The following is an 18496-nucleotide window of genomic DNA, read 5'->3' as shown; positions in this document are numbered from 1 at the left end:
CCCTGGAGTCTAAATCTAGTTCTTTCAGTTCTTCAAGGGGTTCCGTTTGAACCCTTACATTCCGTAGATATTAAGTTATTATCTTGGAAAGTTTTGTTTTTGGTTGCAATTTCTTCTGCTAGAAGAGTTTCAGAGTTATCTGCTCTGCAGTGTTCTCCGCCCTATCTGGTGTTCCATGCAGATAAGGTGGTTTTGCGTACTAAGCCTGGTTTTCTTCCGAAAGTTGTTTCCAACAAAAATATTAACCAGGAGATAGTTGTACCTTCTTTGTGTCCGAATCCAGTTTCAAAGAAGGAACGTTTGTTACACAATTTGGACGTAGTCCGTGCTCTAAAATTCTATTTAGAGGCTTCTAAAGATTTCAGACAAACATCTTCCTTGTTTGTTGTTTATTCTGGTAAAAGGAGAGGTCAAAAAGCGACTTCTACCTCTCTTTCCTTTTGGCTTAAAAGCATTATCCGATTGGCTTATGAGACTGCCGGACGGCAGCCTCCTGAAAGAATCACAGCTCACTCCACTAGGGCTGTGGCTTCCACATGGGCCTTCAAGAACGAGGCTTCTGTTGACCAGATATGTAAGGCAGCGACTTGGTCTTCACTGCACACTTTTGCCAAATTTTACAAATTTGATACTTTTGCTTCTTCGGAGGCTATTTTTGGGAGAAAGGGTTTGCAAGCCGTGGTGCCTTCCATTTAGGTGACCTGATTTGCTCCCTCCCTTCATCCGTGTCCTAAAGCTTTGGTATTGGTTCCCACAAGTAAGGATGATGCCGTGGACCGGACACACCAATGTTGGAGAAAACAGAATTTATGCTTACCTGATAAATTACTTTCTCCAACGATGTGTCCAGTCCACGGCCCGCCCTGGTTTTTTTAATCAGGTCTGATGAATTATTTTCTCTAACTACAGTCACCACGGTATCATATGGTTTCTCCTATATATATTTCCTCCTGTCCGTCGGTCGAATGACTGGGGTGGGCGGAGCCTAGGAGGGATCATGTGACCAGCTTTGCTGGGACTCTTTGCCATTTCCTGTTGGGGAAGAGAATATCCCACAAGTAAGGAACGCCGTGGACCGGACACACCGTTGGAGAAAGTAATTTATCAGGTAAGCATAAATTCTGTTTTCTCCTGTCAAGAACTCCCTCAATCCAGAGAAGCTATTACTCAGTGGTTAATGGAATGGACTGGAATCCGAGAGGTCTGGGTTTGAATCCAGGTGAGAGCAACCTTGTATTTTTACAACAGAAGGAGGCCTTCTTCTATGGCATAGAGGACCTATCCTTCCTGGGAGTTATTGTTCCGGTCCCTCTAGAGGAACTAGGTCCAGGATTTTATTCAAATCTATTTGTGTTTCCCAAACAGGAGGGAAATTTCCGACCCATCCTAGACCTCAAGTGTATAAACAAATTCCTCAGGTTTCCGTCCTTCAAGATGGAAACTATTTGTTCCATTCTTTCCTTGGTTCAGGAACGTCAATCCATGATGATCTTTAACCTATAGGACACATATTTACATGTTCCCAATCACAGGGATCATCATTGTTTTCTAAGATTTGCTTTTCTGGACTAACATTTTCAATTTGTTGCACTTGCGTTTGGTCTTGCCACAGCTCCCAGACTTTTCCAAGGTTCTCGGAGCTCTATTGGCAGAAATCAGATCCCAGGGAATTGCTGTGGCACCTAATCTAGACGACTTCTTGATTCAGGCATCATCTTTTTAACTAGCAAAATCTCATACAGAGATGTTGTTGTCTTTCTCTTGTTAAGTGTATCCAGTCCACGGATCATCCATTACTTGTGGGATATTCTCCTTCCCAACAGGAAGTTGCAAGAGGATCACCCACAGCAGAGCTGCTAAATAGCTCCTCCCCTCACTGCCATATCCAGTCATTCTCTTGCAACTCTCAACAAAGATGGAGGTCGTAAGAGGACTGTGGTGTTTTATACTTAGTTTATTTCTTCAATCAAAAGTTTGTTATTTTTAAATGGTACCGGAGTGTACTGTTTATCTCAGGCAGTATTTAGAAGAAGAATCTTCCTGCGTTTTCTATGATCTTAGCAGAAGTAACTAAGATCCTTTGCTGTTCTCACATATTCTGAGGAGTGAGGTAACTTCAGAGGGGAAATAGCGTGCAGGTTTTCCTGCAATAAGGTATGTGCAGTTAAAATATTTTTCTAGGGATGGAATTTGCTAGAAAATGCTGCTGATACCGAAGTAATGTAAGTAAAGCCTTAAATGCAGTGATAGCGACTGGTATCAGGCTTATTAATAGATATACATACTCTTATAAAAGTGTATTTTAAAACGTTTGCTGGCATGTTTAATCGTTTTTTATATATGTTTGGTGATAAAACTTATTGGGGCCTAGTTTTTTCCACATGGCTGGCTTGAATTTTGCCTAGAAACAGTTACTGGAGGCTTTCCACTGTTGTAATATGAGTGGGAGGGGCCTATTTTAGCACTTTTTTGTGCAGAAATTACAGACACAGACATCCAGCTTCTTCCTGCATGATCCAGGACTTCTCTGAAGGGCTCAAAAGGCTTCAAAAGTTGTATTGAGGGAGGTAAAAAGCCACAGTAGAGCTGTGGCAGTTGTTGTGACTGTTTAAAAAACGTTTTTGTCATTTGTTATTCCGTTTTTGGTATTAAGGGGTTAATCATCCATTTGCAAGTGGGTGCAATGCTCTGCTAACTTGTTACATACACTGTAAAAATTTTGTTAGTGTAACTGCCTTTTTTCACTGTTATTTCAAATTTGGACAAAATTTGTGTTTCTTAAAGGCACAGTAACGTTTTTTATATTGCTTGTAAACTTGTTTTAAGTGTTTTCCAAGCTTTCTAGTTTCATTGCTAGTCTGTTTAAACATGTCTGATACAGAGGAACCTACTTGTTCATTATGTTTGAAAGCCATGGTGGAGCCCCATAGGAGAATGTGTACTAAATGTATTGATTTCACCTTAAACAGTAAAGATCAGTCTTTATCTATAAAAGAATTATCACCAGAGGGTTCTGTCGAGGGGGAAGTTATGCCGACTAACTCTCCCCACGTGTCAGACCCTTCGCCTCCCGCTCAGGGGATGCACGCTAATATGGCGCCAATTACATCAGGGACGCCCATAGCGATTACCTTGCAGGACATGGCTGCAATTATGAATAATACCCTGTCAGAGGTATTATCTAGATTGCCTGAATTAAGAGGCAAGCGCGATAGCTCTGGGGTTAGGAGAGATACAGAGCGTGCAAATGCTGTAAGAGCCATGTCTGATACTGCGTCACAGTATGCAGAACATGAGGACGGAGAGCTTCAGTCTGTGGGTGACATCTCTGACTCGGGGAAACCTGATTCAGAGATTTCTAATTTTAAATTTAAGCTTGAGAACCTCCGTGTATTGCTTGGGGAGGTCTTAGCTGCTCTGAATGACTGTAACACAGTTGCTATTCCAGAGAAATTGTGTAGGCTGGATAGATACTATGCGGTGCCGGTGTGTACTGAGTCTCTGAGCTATCTGCCTTACAATGTGATTCTCCTTATCTGATTTTTCATTCCTGAGTTGGACCTAAGATAAGGTAGTTCTGCGTAACTGGGTTTTTACATAAGGTGGTTTCTAACAAGAATATCAATCAAGAGATTGTTGTTCCATCATTGTGTCCTAATCCTTCTTCAAAGAAGGAACGTCTTTTACATAATCTGGACGTAGTCCGTGCCTTGAAGTTTTACTTACAAGCTACTAAAGATTTTCGTCAAACATCTTCCCTGTTTGTCGTTTACTCTGGACAGAGGAGAGGTCAAAAAGCTTCGGCAACCTCTCTTTCCTTTTGGCTTCGGAGCATAATTCACCTAGCCTATGAGACTGCTGGACAGCAGCCCCCTGAAAGGATTACAGCTCATTCTAATAGAGCTGTGGCTTCCACCTGGGCCTTTAAAAATGAGGCCTCTGTTGAACAGATTTGCAAGGCTGCGACTTGGTCTTCGCTTCACACCTTTTCAAAATTTTACAAATTTGATACTTTTGCTTCTTCGGAGGCTGTTTTTGGGAGAAAGGTTCTTCAGGCAGTGGTTCCTTCCGTTTAATCCTGCCTTGTCCCTCCCATCATCCGTGTACTTTAGCTTTGGTATTGGTATCCCACAAGTAATGGATGATCCGTGGACTGGATACACTTAACAAGAGAAAACATAATTTATGCTTACCTGATAAATTTATTTCTCTTGTAGTGTATCCAATCCACGGCCCTCCCTGTCCTTTTAAGGCAGGTCTAAATTTTAATTAAACTACAGTCACCACTGCACCCTATGGTTTCTCCTTTCTCGTCTTGTTTCGGTCGAATGACTGGATATGGCAGTGAGGGGAGGAGCTATGTAGCAGCTCTGCTGTGGGTGATCCTCTTGCAACTTCCTGTTGGGAAGGAGAATATCCCACAAGTAATGGATGATCCGTGGACTGGATACACTACAAGAGAAATAAATTTATCAGGTAAGCATAAATTATGTTTTTCTACGTTCCCACTGGTGGAAAGTGAATCTGGGAAAGAGTTCTCTAGTTCCAGCTACAAGAGTGTGTTTCCTAGGGACAATCATAGATTCCCTATCCCCTAAAATTTCAATCTTCTTGCTGCTGGCCTTTCTCTCCAGTCTGCCTTTCATCCAACAGTGGCTCAATGCATGGAGGTGATTGGTCTGATAGTGACTTCCATGGACATCATTCCTTTTGCTTGGTTCCATTTGCTTACGCTGCAGCTTTGCATGCTCGCTCAATAGAAAGGAGACCATTCAGACTTATCACAGAGGATAAATCTGGACTCCCTGACAAGATACTCTCTTCGTGGTGGATTTCTCAGGAAATCTGGCTTGGAGCCGCCAGCCTATTAGGCTGGGGAGCAGTTTAGGGCTCTCTAAAAGCTCAGGGCCTGTGGACTTGAGAGGAGTCTTCTCTCCCCATAAACATCTTGGAGTTGAGAGCAAATTTTAATGGTTTTGATAGCTTGGACTCAATTATCTTTAGTCTGGTTTATCAGATTCCTCAGTAGCTTACATCAACCACCAGGGAGAAACTCAGAGTTCCTTGGCTATGAAGGAGGTGACTCGCATTCTGCAGTGGGCGGAAGCTCACAATTCCAGGAGTGGACAATTGGGAGGTGGATTTTCTGAGCAGACAGACTTTTATTTCAGGGAGTGGACTCTCCACCCCGAGGTGTTTCTCCAGGATAACCCTCATGTGGGGGGTTCCTGAGTTGGACCTAAGGGCATTTCGTCAAAACGCCAAGCTTCCAAAATACGGTTCAAGGTCAGGAGATCCTTAGGCCTCCCTGATAGAAGCCCTAGTGGCTCCATGGTTTTTTGGTCTAGCACTCCTATTTCCTCCGTTTGCTCTCTTTACACGAGTCATTGCTCGTATCAAGCAGGGGAGAGCATCTGTGATTCTAATAGATCCTGCCTGGCCTTGCAGGATCTAGTTTGCAGATTTGCTGAAGATGTCATCTCCTCCACCTTGGAGGTTACCTCTGAGAAAGGACCTTCTAATTTAGGGTCATTTCCTCCTCCTAAGCCTGGATTCTCTGAAGCTGACTGCTTGGAGATTGAACGCCTAGTTCTGTCTAGACATGGTTTTTCCGAAGCGGTCATTGATACTATGCTTCAGGCTTGCAAACCTGTTACTCGTAAGATTACAATAAGGTATGGCATAAATATCTTTATTGGTGCGACTCTAAGGGTTTCTCCTAGAGCCGGGTAAGGATTCCCCATATTTTATCTTTTCTTCAGGATGGCCTGGAGTAAGGTTTGTCAGTCAGATTTCTACATTATCTATCCTTTTGCACAAACGTCTGGCAGACTTCCCAGATGTTCAAGCTTTTTTACAGGCCCTGGTCATAATCAGGCCTGTGTTTATACTTGTTGCTCCTCCTTGGAGTTTTAATCTAGTTCTTTAGTTTTGCAGCAGGCTTCGTTTGAGCCGATGCATGTTGTTGATATCCAATTGTTACCTTGGTAGATTTTATTTCTCCTTGCTATATTCTTCCACTCGCAGAGTTTCTGAGCTTTCAGCTCTGCAGTGGGATTTCCAGTACTTTATCTTTCATGCAGATAGGGCGGTCCTTCATACTAACTTGGGTTTTCTCCCTAAGGTGGTGTCGGATTGAAACATTAATCAGGAAATTGTAGTTCCTTTTTTTTGTCCTAATCCTTCTTCTCCTAAGGAACGTCTTTTCGGCACTCTTCTGCCCTGTTTGTTGTTTTCTCTGGAAACGTGGGGGTCAGAAGGCCACTTCTACTACTCTTTCCCTCTAGTTAAGAAGTATGATTGTTTGGCTTATGAGACTTCTGGACAGCAGCCTCCTAGGAGAATTTTGGCTAATTTCACTAGGGCTGTCTCCTCTTCTTGGGCTTTCAAAAATTAAGCTTGTGGAGCAGATTTGCAAGGTGGCAACATGGTCCTCTTTGCATATTTTTTCTAAATTCTTCAAACTTGATACTTCTTTTGACAGAGAGGTTCTTCAAGCGATGGTGCCTTCTGTTTAGGTCCTACTGCCTTGTTCTCCCTCCCTATTCATTCTGTGTCCTCTAGCTTGGGTATTGGTTCCCACTATTAATTGGAATGACGTTGTGGAATCTCCATGTCATAGGAAAGAAAACAAAATGTATGCTTACCTGATAAATTTCTTTCTTTCCGGACATGGAGAGTCCACGACCCGCCCTCTTTTTAATATAATTCGGCAGTTTTTTTAAGTAAACCTCAGGCACCTTTTTCACCCTTGTTTTTCTTCTTTTTCCATTTACCTTCAGTTGAATGTCTGGGGATTATGGGTAAGGGAAGTTACACTTAACAGCTTTGCTGGAGTGCTCTTTGCCTCCTCCTGCTGGCCAGGAGTTGAATATCCCACTAGTAATTGGAATGACATTGTGGACTCTCCATCAGGTAAGCATAAATTTTGTATTTCCCTCAGAAAAAGTTATGTTTTGCATAATAAACTCGGATTTAATTAAAGTTTGTCCTTAGAAAATCCAATGAAGTGCCCAGTAGATAATGAAATAGATTAAAATAACACATTTTCTTGGCCTGGGTTATCTTCTGTAGCATTTAGCAATAACAGCTGTCAGGGTAAGTTAATATTCCATATTTAAAGTTAAACATGCTAAATTCTCAGTATATTTGTGTCTAAACATGGCACCACCGAGCTTATGCATAGACTTGCTAAAACTATGGCTTACCTTGAGGACTGACTTTGTAACTTTAAAGGGACACTGAACCCAAATGTTTTCATTCGTGATTCTGATAGAGAATGAAATTTTAAGCAACTTTCCAATTTACTCCTATTATCAAATTTTCTTAATTCTCTTGGTATCTTTATTTGAAATGCAAGAATGTAAGTTTAGATGCCGGCCCATTTTTGGTGAACAACCTGGGTTGTTCTTGCTGATTGGTGGATAAATTCATCCACCAATAAAAAAGTGCTGTCCACAGTTCTGAACCCAAAAAAGCTTAGATGCCTTTTTTTTTCTTGATAATAGTACTAAATTAGAAAGTTGCTTAAAATTGCATGCTCTATCTGAATCACGAAAAAAAAAAATGGGTTCAGTGTCCCTTTAAATCTAATATACAAATGATACTGCATCTTGTACTGACAAAATTATCTTCATAAACATGTTTCTCAAGCAACTAAACAATGTTTTTTTGTGCTCCTTATTATTTACTTTGTAACTGATTTTGATGTTGTTACCACCAATACCTTCAAAAATCATAACATACATTTTCTATTCAGTTATACATTGTAATATTTTCATGTTCATAAATCACTTGTAAGTTTCAGGTTCCTGTTTTGCAGATTCTCATTCCTTTTATTTTGGTGATGTGCACTTTTGCAGCTGTTCAAGTCTCAGCACAGATTTCCTCTAAAAGGTATGAAGAAAATGACCAATGAATACACTGCCTTAATAAGCTACTTTCTTTCACTGATGGTTTAAATATTACTTTGGTATCTGTTTGATTGGGAATGTGCCCAAATTAAGAATAATCATTTAAGTACTCTAAAGTTTTCGTTTTGTTTTTTCAAAATCTGACTACGAGAATATATACCATGTCACTTCTATCCCTTAACCGCTTAGTGACCAATTCATTTTTAAATGTTCTTACCGTTAAGAACCAGGACTATTTTTACATTTCTGCGGTGTTTGTGTTTAGCTGTAATTTGTCTCTTACTCATTTACTGTAACCACACATATTATATACCGTTTTTTTCTCGCCTTTCTAAAGATAGCATTATTTTCATCATATCATATATAAAATATGATGAAAAAATTGAAAAAAACATACTTTTTCTAACTTTGACCCCCAAAATCTGTTACACATCTACAACCACCAAAAAACACCCATGCTAAATAGTTTCTAAATTTTGTCCTGAGTTTAGAAATACCCAATGTTTACATGTTCTTTGCTTTTTTTGCAAGTTATAGGGCAATAAGTACAAGTTTCCAAACCATTCTTTTTTTTTTTTAAATTAGCGATAGTTACATTGTAACACGGATATCTGTCAGGAATCCCTGAATATCCCTTCACATGTATATATTTCTCTTGTTAAGTGTATCCAGTCCACGGATAAACAGCAAAGCTGCTATATAGCTCCTCCCCTAACTGCCATATTCAGTCATTCTCTTGCAAGCCTCAACATAGATAGGAGGTCGTGAGAGTCTGTGGTGCTTTCTACTTAGTTTATTCTTCAATCAAAAGTTTGTTATTTTTAAATGGCACCGGAGTGTGCTGTTTATCTCAGGCAGTATTTGGAAGAAGAATCTGCCTGCGTTTTTCTATGATCTTAGCAGACGTAACTAAGATCCATTTGCTGTTCTCACACATTCTGAGGAGTGAGGTACTTCAGAGGGGGAATGGCGTGCAGGTTTTCCTGCAGATAAGGTATGTGCAGTAAAATATTTTTCTAGGAATGGAATTGACTAAGAAAATACTGCTGATACCGAAGTAATGTAAGTAAAGCCTTAAATGCAGCGATAGCGACTGGTATCAGGCTTATTAATAGAGATACATACTCTTATAAAAATGTGTTTTAAAACGTTTGCTGGCATGTTTAATCGTTTTTTAACGTACATTGGTGATAACACTGTAATGTTGGTATAGCCTTAAATGCAGTAAAAGCGACTGGTATCAGGCTTATTAATAGAGATACATACTCTTGTAAAAATGTGTTTTAAAACGTTTGCTGGCATGTTTAATCGTTTTTTAACATATGTTTCTCTTGTTAAGTGTATCCAGTCCACGGATCATCCATTACTTATGGGATATTAACTCCTCCCCAACAGGAAGTGCAAGAGGATTCACCCAGCAGAGCTGCTATATAGCTCCTCCCCTAACTGCCATTACCAGTCATTCTCTTGCACCCAACGAATAGATAGGATGTGTGAGAGGACTGTGGTGATTTTACTTAGTTTCATACCTTCAATCAAAAGTTTGTTATTTTATAATAGCACCGGAGTGTGTTATTCCTTCTCTGGTAGAATTTGAAGAAGAATCTACCTGAGTTTTTCTATGATTTTAGCCGGAGTAGTTAAGATCATATTGCTGTTTCTCGGCCATCTGAGGAGAGGTAAACTTCAGATCAGGGGACAGCGGGCAGATTAATCTGCAAAGAGGTATGTAGCAGCTTATTATTTTCTGACAATGGAATTGATGAGAAAATTCTGCCATACCGATATAATGTAAACTCAGCCTTAAATGCAGTAGCAGCAACTGGTATCAGGCTGTCATGTATGTATATTTTACACTTCAGTATTCTGGGGAATGGCACTTCACTGGAATTATACTGTATGCATAAAACTTTAGCCTAATTTGCAGGGACTAGCAACAGGCTTTTTAATAACACTCAATTTATTAATGTTAAACGTTTTTTGCTGGCATGTAAAATCGTTTAATTTTCTGAGGTACTGGGTGAAAAAATGTTTTGGGCACTATTTTTTTCCACTTGGCAGTCGTTTTATTTAATTTATGACAGTTTACTGATCTCTCTCACTGTTAGCTATCAGGGTTAGTTATCCTTTGCTAATGGGAGCAATCCTTTGCTAAAATTGTGTTTTTTACAAAGATTTGATGCTATAACTTTTCAGTTTATTAATTTTCAACTGTCATAACTTTTTCTGTGCTTCTTATAGGCACAGTACGTTTTCATATTATAGTAAATAACTTGAAAAGTATTTCCAAGTTGCTAGTTTATTTGCTAGTGTGTTAAACATGTCTGATTCAGAGGAAGATATCTGTGCTATATGTGCTAAAGCCAAAGTGGAGCCCAATAGAAATTTATGTACTAACTGTATTGATGCTACTTTAAATAAAAGTCAATCTGTACAAATTGAACATATTTCACCAAACAACGAGGGGAGAGTTATGCCGACTAACTCGCCTCACGTGTCAGTACCTGCATCTCCCGCTCGGGAGGTGCGTGATATTGTAGCGCCGAGTACATCTGGGCGGCCATTACAAATCACATTACAGGATATGGCTACTGTTATGACTGAAGTTTTGGCTAAATTAACAGAACTAAGAGGTAAGCGTGATCACTCTGGGGTGAGAACAGAGTGCGCTGATAATATTAGGGCCATGTCAGACACTGCGTCACAATTTGCAGAACATGAGGACGGAGAGCTTCATTCTGCGGGTGACGGTTCTGATCCAAACAAACTGGATTCAGATATTTCAAATTTTAAATTTAAGCTGGAAAACCTCCGTGTATTACTAGGGGAGGTGTTAGCGGCTCTGAATGATTGTAACACAGTTGCAATACCAGAGAAAATGTGTAGGTTGGATAAATATTTTGCGGTACCGGCGAGTACTGACGTTTTTCCTATACCTAAGAGACTTACTGAAATTGTTACTAAGGAGTGGGATAGACCCGGTGTGCCGTTCTCACCCCCTCCGATATTTAGAAAGATGTTTCCAATAGACGCCACCACACGGGACTTATGGCAAACGGTCCCTAAGGTGGAGGGAGCAGTTTCTACTTTAGCTAAGCGTACCACTATCCCGGTGGAGGATAGCTGTGCCTTTTCAGATCCAATGGATAAAAAGTTAGAGGGTTACCTTAAGAAAATGTTTGTTCAACAAGGTTTTATATTGCAACCTCTTGCATGCATTGCGCCTGTCACGGCTGCAGCAGCATTTTGGTTTGAGTCTCTGGAAGAGACACTTGAATCAGCTCCATTAGATGAGATTACACACAAGCTTAAAGCCCTTAAGTTAGCTAACTCATTTATTTCAGATGCCGTAGTACATTTAACTAAACTTACGGCTAAGAATTCCGGATTCGCCATTCAGGCACGCAGAGCACTGTGGCTAAAATCCTGGTCAGCTGACGTTACTTCTAAATCTAAATTGCTTAATATACCTTTCAAAGGGCAGACCTTATTCAGGCCCGGGTTGAAAGAAATTATCGCTGACATTACAGGAGGTAAAGGCCATGCCCTGCCTCAAGACAGAGCCAAACCTAAGGCTAGACAGTCTAATTTTCGTTCCTTTCGTAATTTCAAAGCAGGAGCAGCATCAACTTCCTCTGCACCAAAACAGGAAGGAGCTGTTGCTCGCTACAGACAAGGCTGGAGACCTAACCAGTCCTGGAACAAGGGCAAGCAGGCCGGGAAACCTGCTGCTGCCCCTAAGACAGCATGAATCGAGGGCCCCCGATCCGGGAACGGATCTAGTGGGGGGCAGACTTTCTCTCTTCGCCCAGGCTTGGGCAAGAGATGTCCAGGATCCCTGGGCGTTAGAGATCATATCTCAGGGATACCTTCTAGACTTCAAATTCTCTCCCCCAAGAGGGAGATTTCATCTGTCATGGTTGTCAACAAACCAAATAAAGAAAGAGGCTTTTCTACGCTGTGTACAAGATCTTTTATTAATGGGAGTGATCCATCCGGTTCCGCGGTCGGAACAAGGACAAGGGTTTTACTCAAATCTGTTTGTGGTTCCCAAAAAAGAGGGAACTTTCAGGCCAATCTTGGATTTAAAGATCCTAAACAAATTCCTAAGAGTTCCATCGTTCAAAATGGAAACTATTCGGACAATTTTACCCATGATCCAAAAGGGTCAGTACATGACCACAGTGGATTTAAAGGATGCTTACCTTCACATACCGATTCACAAAGATCTTTACCGGTATCTAAGGTTTGCCTTTCTAGACAGGCATTACCAGTTTGTAGCTCTTCCATTCGGATTGGCTACGGCTCCGAGAATCTTCACAAAGGTTCTGGGTGCTCTTCTGGCGGTACTAAGACCGCGAGGAATTGCGGTAGCTCCGTACCTAGACGACATTCTGATACAAGCTTCAAGCTTTCAAACTGCCAAGTCTCATACAGAGTTAGTACTGGCATTTCTAAGGTCGCATGGATGGAAGGTGAACGAAAAGAAGAGTTCTCTCTTTCCACTCACAAGAGTTCCCTTCTTGGGGACTCTTATAGATTCTGTAGAAATGAAGATTTACCTGACAGAAGACAGGTTAACAAAGCTTCAAAATGCATGCCGTGTCCTTCATTCCATTCAACACCCGTCAGTAGCTCAATGCATGGAGGTGATCGGCTTAATGGTAGCAGCAATGGACATAGTACCCTTTGCACGCCTACATCTCAGACCGCTGCAATTGTGCATGCTAAGTCAGTGGAATGGGGATTACTCAGACTTGTCCCCTACTCTGAATCTGGATCAAGAGACCAGAAATTCTCTTCTATGGTGGCTTTCTCGGCCACATCTGTCCAGGGGGATGCCATTCAGCAGGCTGGACTGGACAATTGTAACAACAGACGCCAGCCTACTAGGTTGGGGCGCTGTCTGGAATTCTCTGAAGGCTCAGGGACAATGGAATCAGGAGGAGAGTCTCCTACCAATAAACATTCTGGAATTGAGAGCAGTTCTCAATGCCCTTCTGGCTTGGCCCCAGTTAACAACTCGGGGGTTCATCAGGTTTCAGTCGGACAACATCACGACTGTAGCTTACATCAACCATCAGGGAGGGACAAGAAGCTCCCTAGCAATGATGGAAGTATCAAAGATAATTCGCTGGGCAGAGTCTCACTCTTGCCACCTGTCAGCAATCCACATCCCGGGAGTGGAGAACTGGGAGGCGGATTTCTTAAGTCGTCAGACTTTTCATCCGGGGGAGTGGGAACTTCATCCGGAGGTCTTTGCCCAAATACTTCGACGTTGGGGCAAACCAGAGATAGATCTCATGGCGTCTCGACAGAACGCCAAGCTTCCTCGTTACGGGTCCAGATCCAGGGATCCGGGAGCGGTTCTGATAGATGCTTTGACAGCACCTTGGACCTTCGGGATGGCTTATGTGTTTCCACCCTTCCCGATGCTTCCTCGATTGATTGCCAGAATCAAACAGGAGAGAGCATCAGTGATTCTAATAGCGCCTGCATGGCCACGCAGGACTTGGTATGCAGATCTAGTGGACATGTCATCCTGTCCACCTTGGTCGCTACCTCTGAAACAGGACCTTCTGATCCAGGGTCCCTTCAAACATCAAAATCTAATTTCTCTGAAGCTGACTGCTTGGAAATTGAACGCTTGATTTTATCAAAACGTGGTTTTTCTGAGTCAGTTATTGATACCTTAATACAGGCTAGGAAGCCTGTTACCAGAAAGATTTACCATAAGATATGGCGCAAATACTTATATTGGTGCGAATCCAAGAGTTACTCATGGAGTAAGGTTAGGATTCCGAGGATATTGTCTTTTCTACAAGAAGGTTTAGAAAAGGGTTTATCCGCTAGTTCCTTAAAGGGACAGATTTCAGCTCTGTCCATTCTTTTACACAAACGTCTGTCAGAAGTTCCGGACGTTCAAGCTTTTTGTCAGGCTTTAGCTAGGATCAAGCCTGTGTTTAAAACTGTTGCTCCACCATGGAGTTTGAACTTAGTTCTTAATGTTTTACAGGGGGTTCCGTTTGAACCCCTTCATTCCATTGATATCAAGTTGTTATCTTGGAAAGTTCTGTTTTTAATGGCGATTTCCTCGGCTCGAAGAGTCTCTGAGTTATCTGCCTTACATTGTGATTCTCCTTATCTGATTTTTCATTCAGACAAGGTAGTTCTGCGTACTAAACCTGGGTTCCTACCTAAGGTGGTCACTAACAGGAATATCAATCAAGAGATTGTGGTTCCATCTTTGTGTCCTAATCCTTCTTCGAAAAAGGAACGTCTGCTACACAATCTAGATGTAGTCCGTGCCCTGAAATTTTATCTACAGGCAACTAAGGATTTTCGACAAACGTCTTCCCTGTTTGTCGTTTATTCTGGTCAGAGGAGAGGTCAAAAAGCTTCGGCTACCTCTCTCTCCTTTTGGCTTCGTAGCATAATACGGTTAGCCTATGAGACTGCTGGACAGCAGCCTCCTGAAAGAATTACAGCACATTCTACTAGAGCTGTGGCTTCCACTTGGGCCTTTAAGAATGAGGCTTCTGTTGAACAGATTTGCAAGGCTGCAACTTGGTCTTCTCTTCATACTTTTTCCAAATTTTACAAATTTGACCCTTTTGCTTCTTCGGAGGCTGTTTTTGGGAGAAAGGTTCTTCAGGCAGTGGTTCCTTCCGTATAAAGAGCCTGCCTGTCCCTCCCGTCATCCGTGTACTTTAGCTTTGGTATTGGTATCCCATAAGTAATGGATGATCCGTGGACTGGATACACTTAACAAGAGAAAACATAATTTATGCTTACCTGATAAATTTATTTCTCTTGTAGTGTATCCAGTCCACGGCCCGCCCTGTCACTTTAAGGCAGGTAATTTTTCCATTAAACTACAGTCACCACTGCACCCTATGGTTTTCCTTTCTCTGCATGTTTTCGGTCGAATGACTGGTAATGGCAGTTAGGGGAGGAGCTATATAGCAGCTCTGCTGGGTGAATCCTCTTGCACTTCCTGTTGGGGAGGAGTTAATATCCCATAAGTAATGGATGATCCGTGGACTGGATACACTACAAGAGAAATAAATTTATCAGGTAAGCATAAATTATGTTTTGGTGATAAAACTTATTGGGGCCTAAGTTTTTTCCACATGGCTGGCTTAAATTTTGCATAGAAACAGTTAACTGAAGCTTCCCACTGTTGGCTGTGGCAGTTTGTTGTGTCTGTTTTTAAAAACGTCTATGTCGTTTTTTTTGTTTTTGTTTTTTTTTTATCTGTTTTTTGCATTAAGGGGTTAATCATCCATTTGCAAGTGGGTGCAATGCTCTGTTACCTTATTACATTTACTGTAAAAATTTTGTTTGTTTTACTGCCTTTTTTTCACTGTTTTTCAAATTTTGACAAAATTTGTTTCTCTTAAAGGCACAGTAACGTTTTATATATTTGCTTGTTAACTTGATTTAAAGTGTTTTCCAAGCTTACTAGTCTCATTATTAGTCTGTTCTAACATGTCTGACATAGAGGAAGCTCTGTGTTCATTATGTTTTAAAGCCATGGTGGAACCCCATCTTAGAATGTGTATCAGATGTACTGATTTCATGTTAAACAATAAAGATCATTTTTTGTCTTTAAAAACATTATCACCAGAGGATTCTGTCGTGGGGGTAGTTATGCCGACTAACTCTCCCCACGTGTCAGACCTTTTGACTCCCGCTTTAGGGACTCACGCTCAAATGGCGCCAAGTACATCAAGGGCACCCATAGCGTTTCTTTTACCAGGGGATTCTGTCGAGGGGAAAGTTATGCCGACTAACTCTCCCCACGTGTCAGACCCTTCGACTCCCGCTTCAGGGACTCACGCTCAAATGGCGCCAAGTACATCAAGGGCGCCCATAGCGTTTATTTTACAAGACATGGCAAAGGTGGTGAATAATATTCTGGCAGCAGTATTAGTCAGACTACCTGAAATTAAAGGAAAGCAGTTAGCTCTGGGGGTAGATACAGAGCATACAGACGCTTTAAGAACCATGTATGATACTACCTCACAATATGCTTAGTCTGTGGGTGATTTTTTTTTTGACTCAGGGAAGATGATTTAACCTGATTCTGATATTTCTACATTTAAAATTTATGCTTGAGAACCTCCACTTGTTGCTCAGGGAGGCTTTGGCTGCTCTGAATGAATGTGTACAATCGCAGGGCCAGAGAAATTGTGTAGACTGGATAAATAATATGCAGTGCCGGTGTGTACTGATGTTTTTCCAATACCTAAAGAGGTTTACTAAAAAAATTTTAATAAGGAATGGGATAGACCAGGTGTGCCGTTCTCTTCCCCTCCTATTTTTTAGAAGAATGTTTTCTAATAGTTACCACCACACGGGACTTCTGGCAGACAGTTCCTAAGGTGGAGAGAAGAGTTTCTACTCTAGCTAAGCGTACCACTACCTCTGACGAGGACAGTTGTGCTTTTTACATCCAATGGATAAAAAATGTTTATTCAACAGGGTTTTATCCTGCAGCCCCTTGCATACATTGCTTCTGTCACTGCTGCTGCGGCGTTCTGGGTTGAGTCTCTTGATGAGGCTTTACAGTTAAGCGACTCCATTGGATGACAAGCTTATGCTAGCCAATTCCTTTGTTTTCTGATGCCTTGTTCATTTGACTAGACTAACGGCTAAGAATTCTGTTTTTTTACTATACTGGCGCGCAGAGCGCTATGGCTTATATCATGGTCAGCTGTTGTGACTTTAATAAATAAGCTACTTAACTTCCCTTCAAGGGGCAGACCCTATTCGGGCCTGGTTTGAAGGAGATTATTGCTTATATCACTGGAGGAAAAGGTCATGCCCTTCCTCAGGATAGGTCTAAATCAAGGGCAAAAAAAAGTCTTATTTTCGTACCTTTTAAAAACTTCAGGGCAGGTGTGGCATCCTCTTCCTCTAAGGCAAAACAAGAGGGAATTTTTGCTCAGTCCAAGGCGGTCTGGAGACAATCGGACCTGGAACAAAGATAAGCAGGCCAAGGAGCCTGCTGATGCCTCTAAGGCAGCATGAAGGAACGGACCCCTATCCGGTAACGGATCCTATAGGGGGCAGACTTTCATTCTTTGCCCAGGCGTGGGCAAGAGATGCCCAGGATCCCTAGGCATTGAAATTTATATCCCAGAGATATCTTCTGGATTTAAAAGATTCCCCCCCAAAAAAAGGGGAGATTTCGCCTTTCACAATTATCTGCAAACCAGATAAAGAAGGAGGCATTCTTACATTGTGTACGAGATCCATCCAGTTCCAAGAGAGGAACAGGGACAGAGTTTTTACTCAAATCTGTTTGTGGTTCCCAAGGAGAGGGAACCTTCAGACCTATTTTGGATCTAAAGATCTTAAACAAATTCCTCAGAATTCCGTCATTTAAGATGGAAACTATTCGTACCATCTTAACTATGATCCAGCAGAGTCGATAGAGGACTACAATGGATTTGAAGGATGCTTATCCTCACATTGTGATGCATAAAGATCACCATCGTTTTTCAGGTTTGCCTTTCTAGACAGGCATTACCAGTTTGTAGCTCTTTCCTTTGGGATATCTACAGCCCCAAGAATCTTTATGGAGGTTCTGGGGTCGCTTTGGCAGTCCTTAGACCGCGGGGCATAGAAGTGGCCCCTTATTTAGACGACATCCTGATACAGGCGTCAAACATCCAAATTGCCCAGTCTCATACGGACGTAGTACTGGCATTTCTGAGATCACATGGGTTTAAAGTGAACAAGGAAAGAGTTCTCTATCCCCAATCTCAAGGGTTTCCCTCCTAGGGACTCTGATAGATTCTGTAGAAATGAAAATTTACCTGACGGAGTCCAGGTTGTCAAAGTTTCTAAATTTCTGCCGTGTTTTTTCATCCCATCCGCGCCCTTCGGTGGCTCAGTACATGAATGAAATCGGCTTAATGGTAGCGGCAAGGGACATAGTACCGTTTGCACGTCTACATTTCAGACCGCTGCAACTATGCATGCTCAGTCAGAGGAACGGGGATTACACAGATTTGTCCCCCTGTTAAACCTGGACCAAGAGACCAGAGATTCTCTTCTCTGGTGACTATGTCGGGTCCATCTGTCCAAGGGTATGACCTTCCGCAGATCAGATGGGACAATTGTTACAATAGATGCCAGCCTTTTAGGTTGGGATGCAGTCTGGAACTCCCTGAAGGCTCAGGGATAGTGGACTTAGGAGGAGACCCTCCTTCTAATAAATATTCTGGAACTGGGAGTGATATTCCATGCTCTTCAGACTTGGCCTCAGTTAGCAACTCTGAGGTACATCATACTCAGTCGGACAATATACACGACTGTGGCTTACATCAGCCATCAAGGGGGAACAGAAGTTCCCTAGCGATGTTAGAAGTCTTACAATAATTCACTGGACAGAGACTCACTCTTGTCTATCAGCTATCCATATCCCAGGTGTTGAGAACTGGGAGGTGGATTTTCTAAATCGTCAGACTTTTCTTCCGGGGGAGTGGGATTTCCTCCGGAGGTCAAGACCAAGCAGGAGAGGGCTTTGGTGTTTTTGACAGCGCCTGCGTAGCCACGCAGGACCTGGTATG

The 18496-nt window shown here is 41.9% G+C and overlaps 1 protein-coding gene across 1 annotated transcript in view; it reads left to right on the top strand.

The window, feature by feature from the left end:
• PIGN (phosphatidylinositol glycan anchor biosynthesis class N) overlaps positions 1 to 18496 on the top strand; it is a 1169967-nt gene that overhangs the window by 979631 nt on the left and 171840 nt on the right. The window contains exon 26 of the mRNA XM_053714623.1: positions 7823 to 7896. Coding sequence (XP_053570598.1) covers positions 7823 to 7896 — 74 coding nt within the window. The remainder of the gene's footprint in view (positions 1 to 7822; positions 7897 to 18496) is intronic.

The sequence above is a fragment of the Bombina bombina genome, chromosome 5, assembly GCF_027579735.1.
Source record: "Bombina bombina isolate aBomBom1 chromosome 5, aBomBom1.pri, whole genome shotgun sequence".
NCBI lineage: Eukaryota > Metazoa > Chordata > Amphibia > Anura > Bombinatoridae > Bombina > Bombina bombina.
The sequence above is the reverse complement of the archived record's forward strand: the minus strand, read 5'-3'. Positions and strand labels throughout refer to the sequence as shown.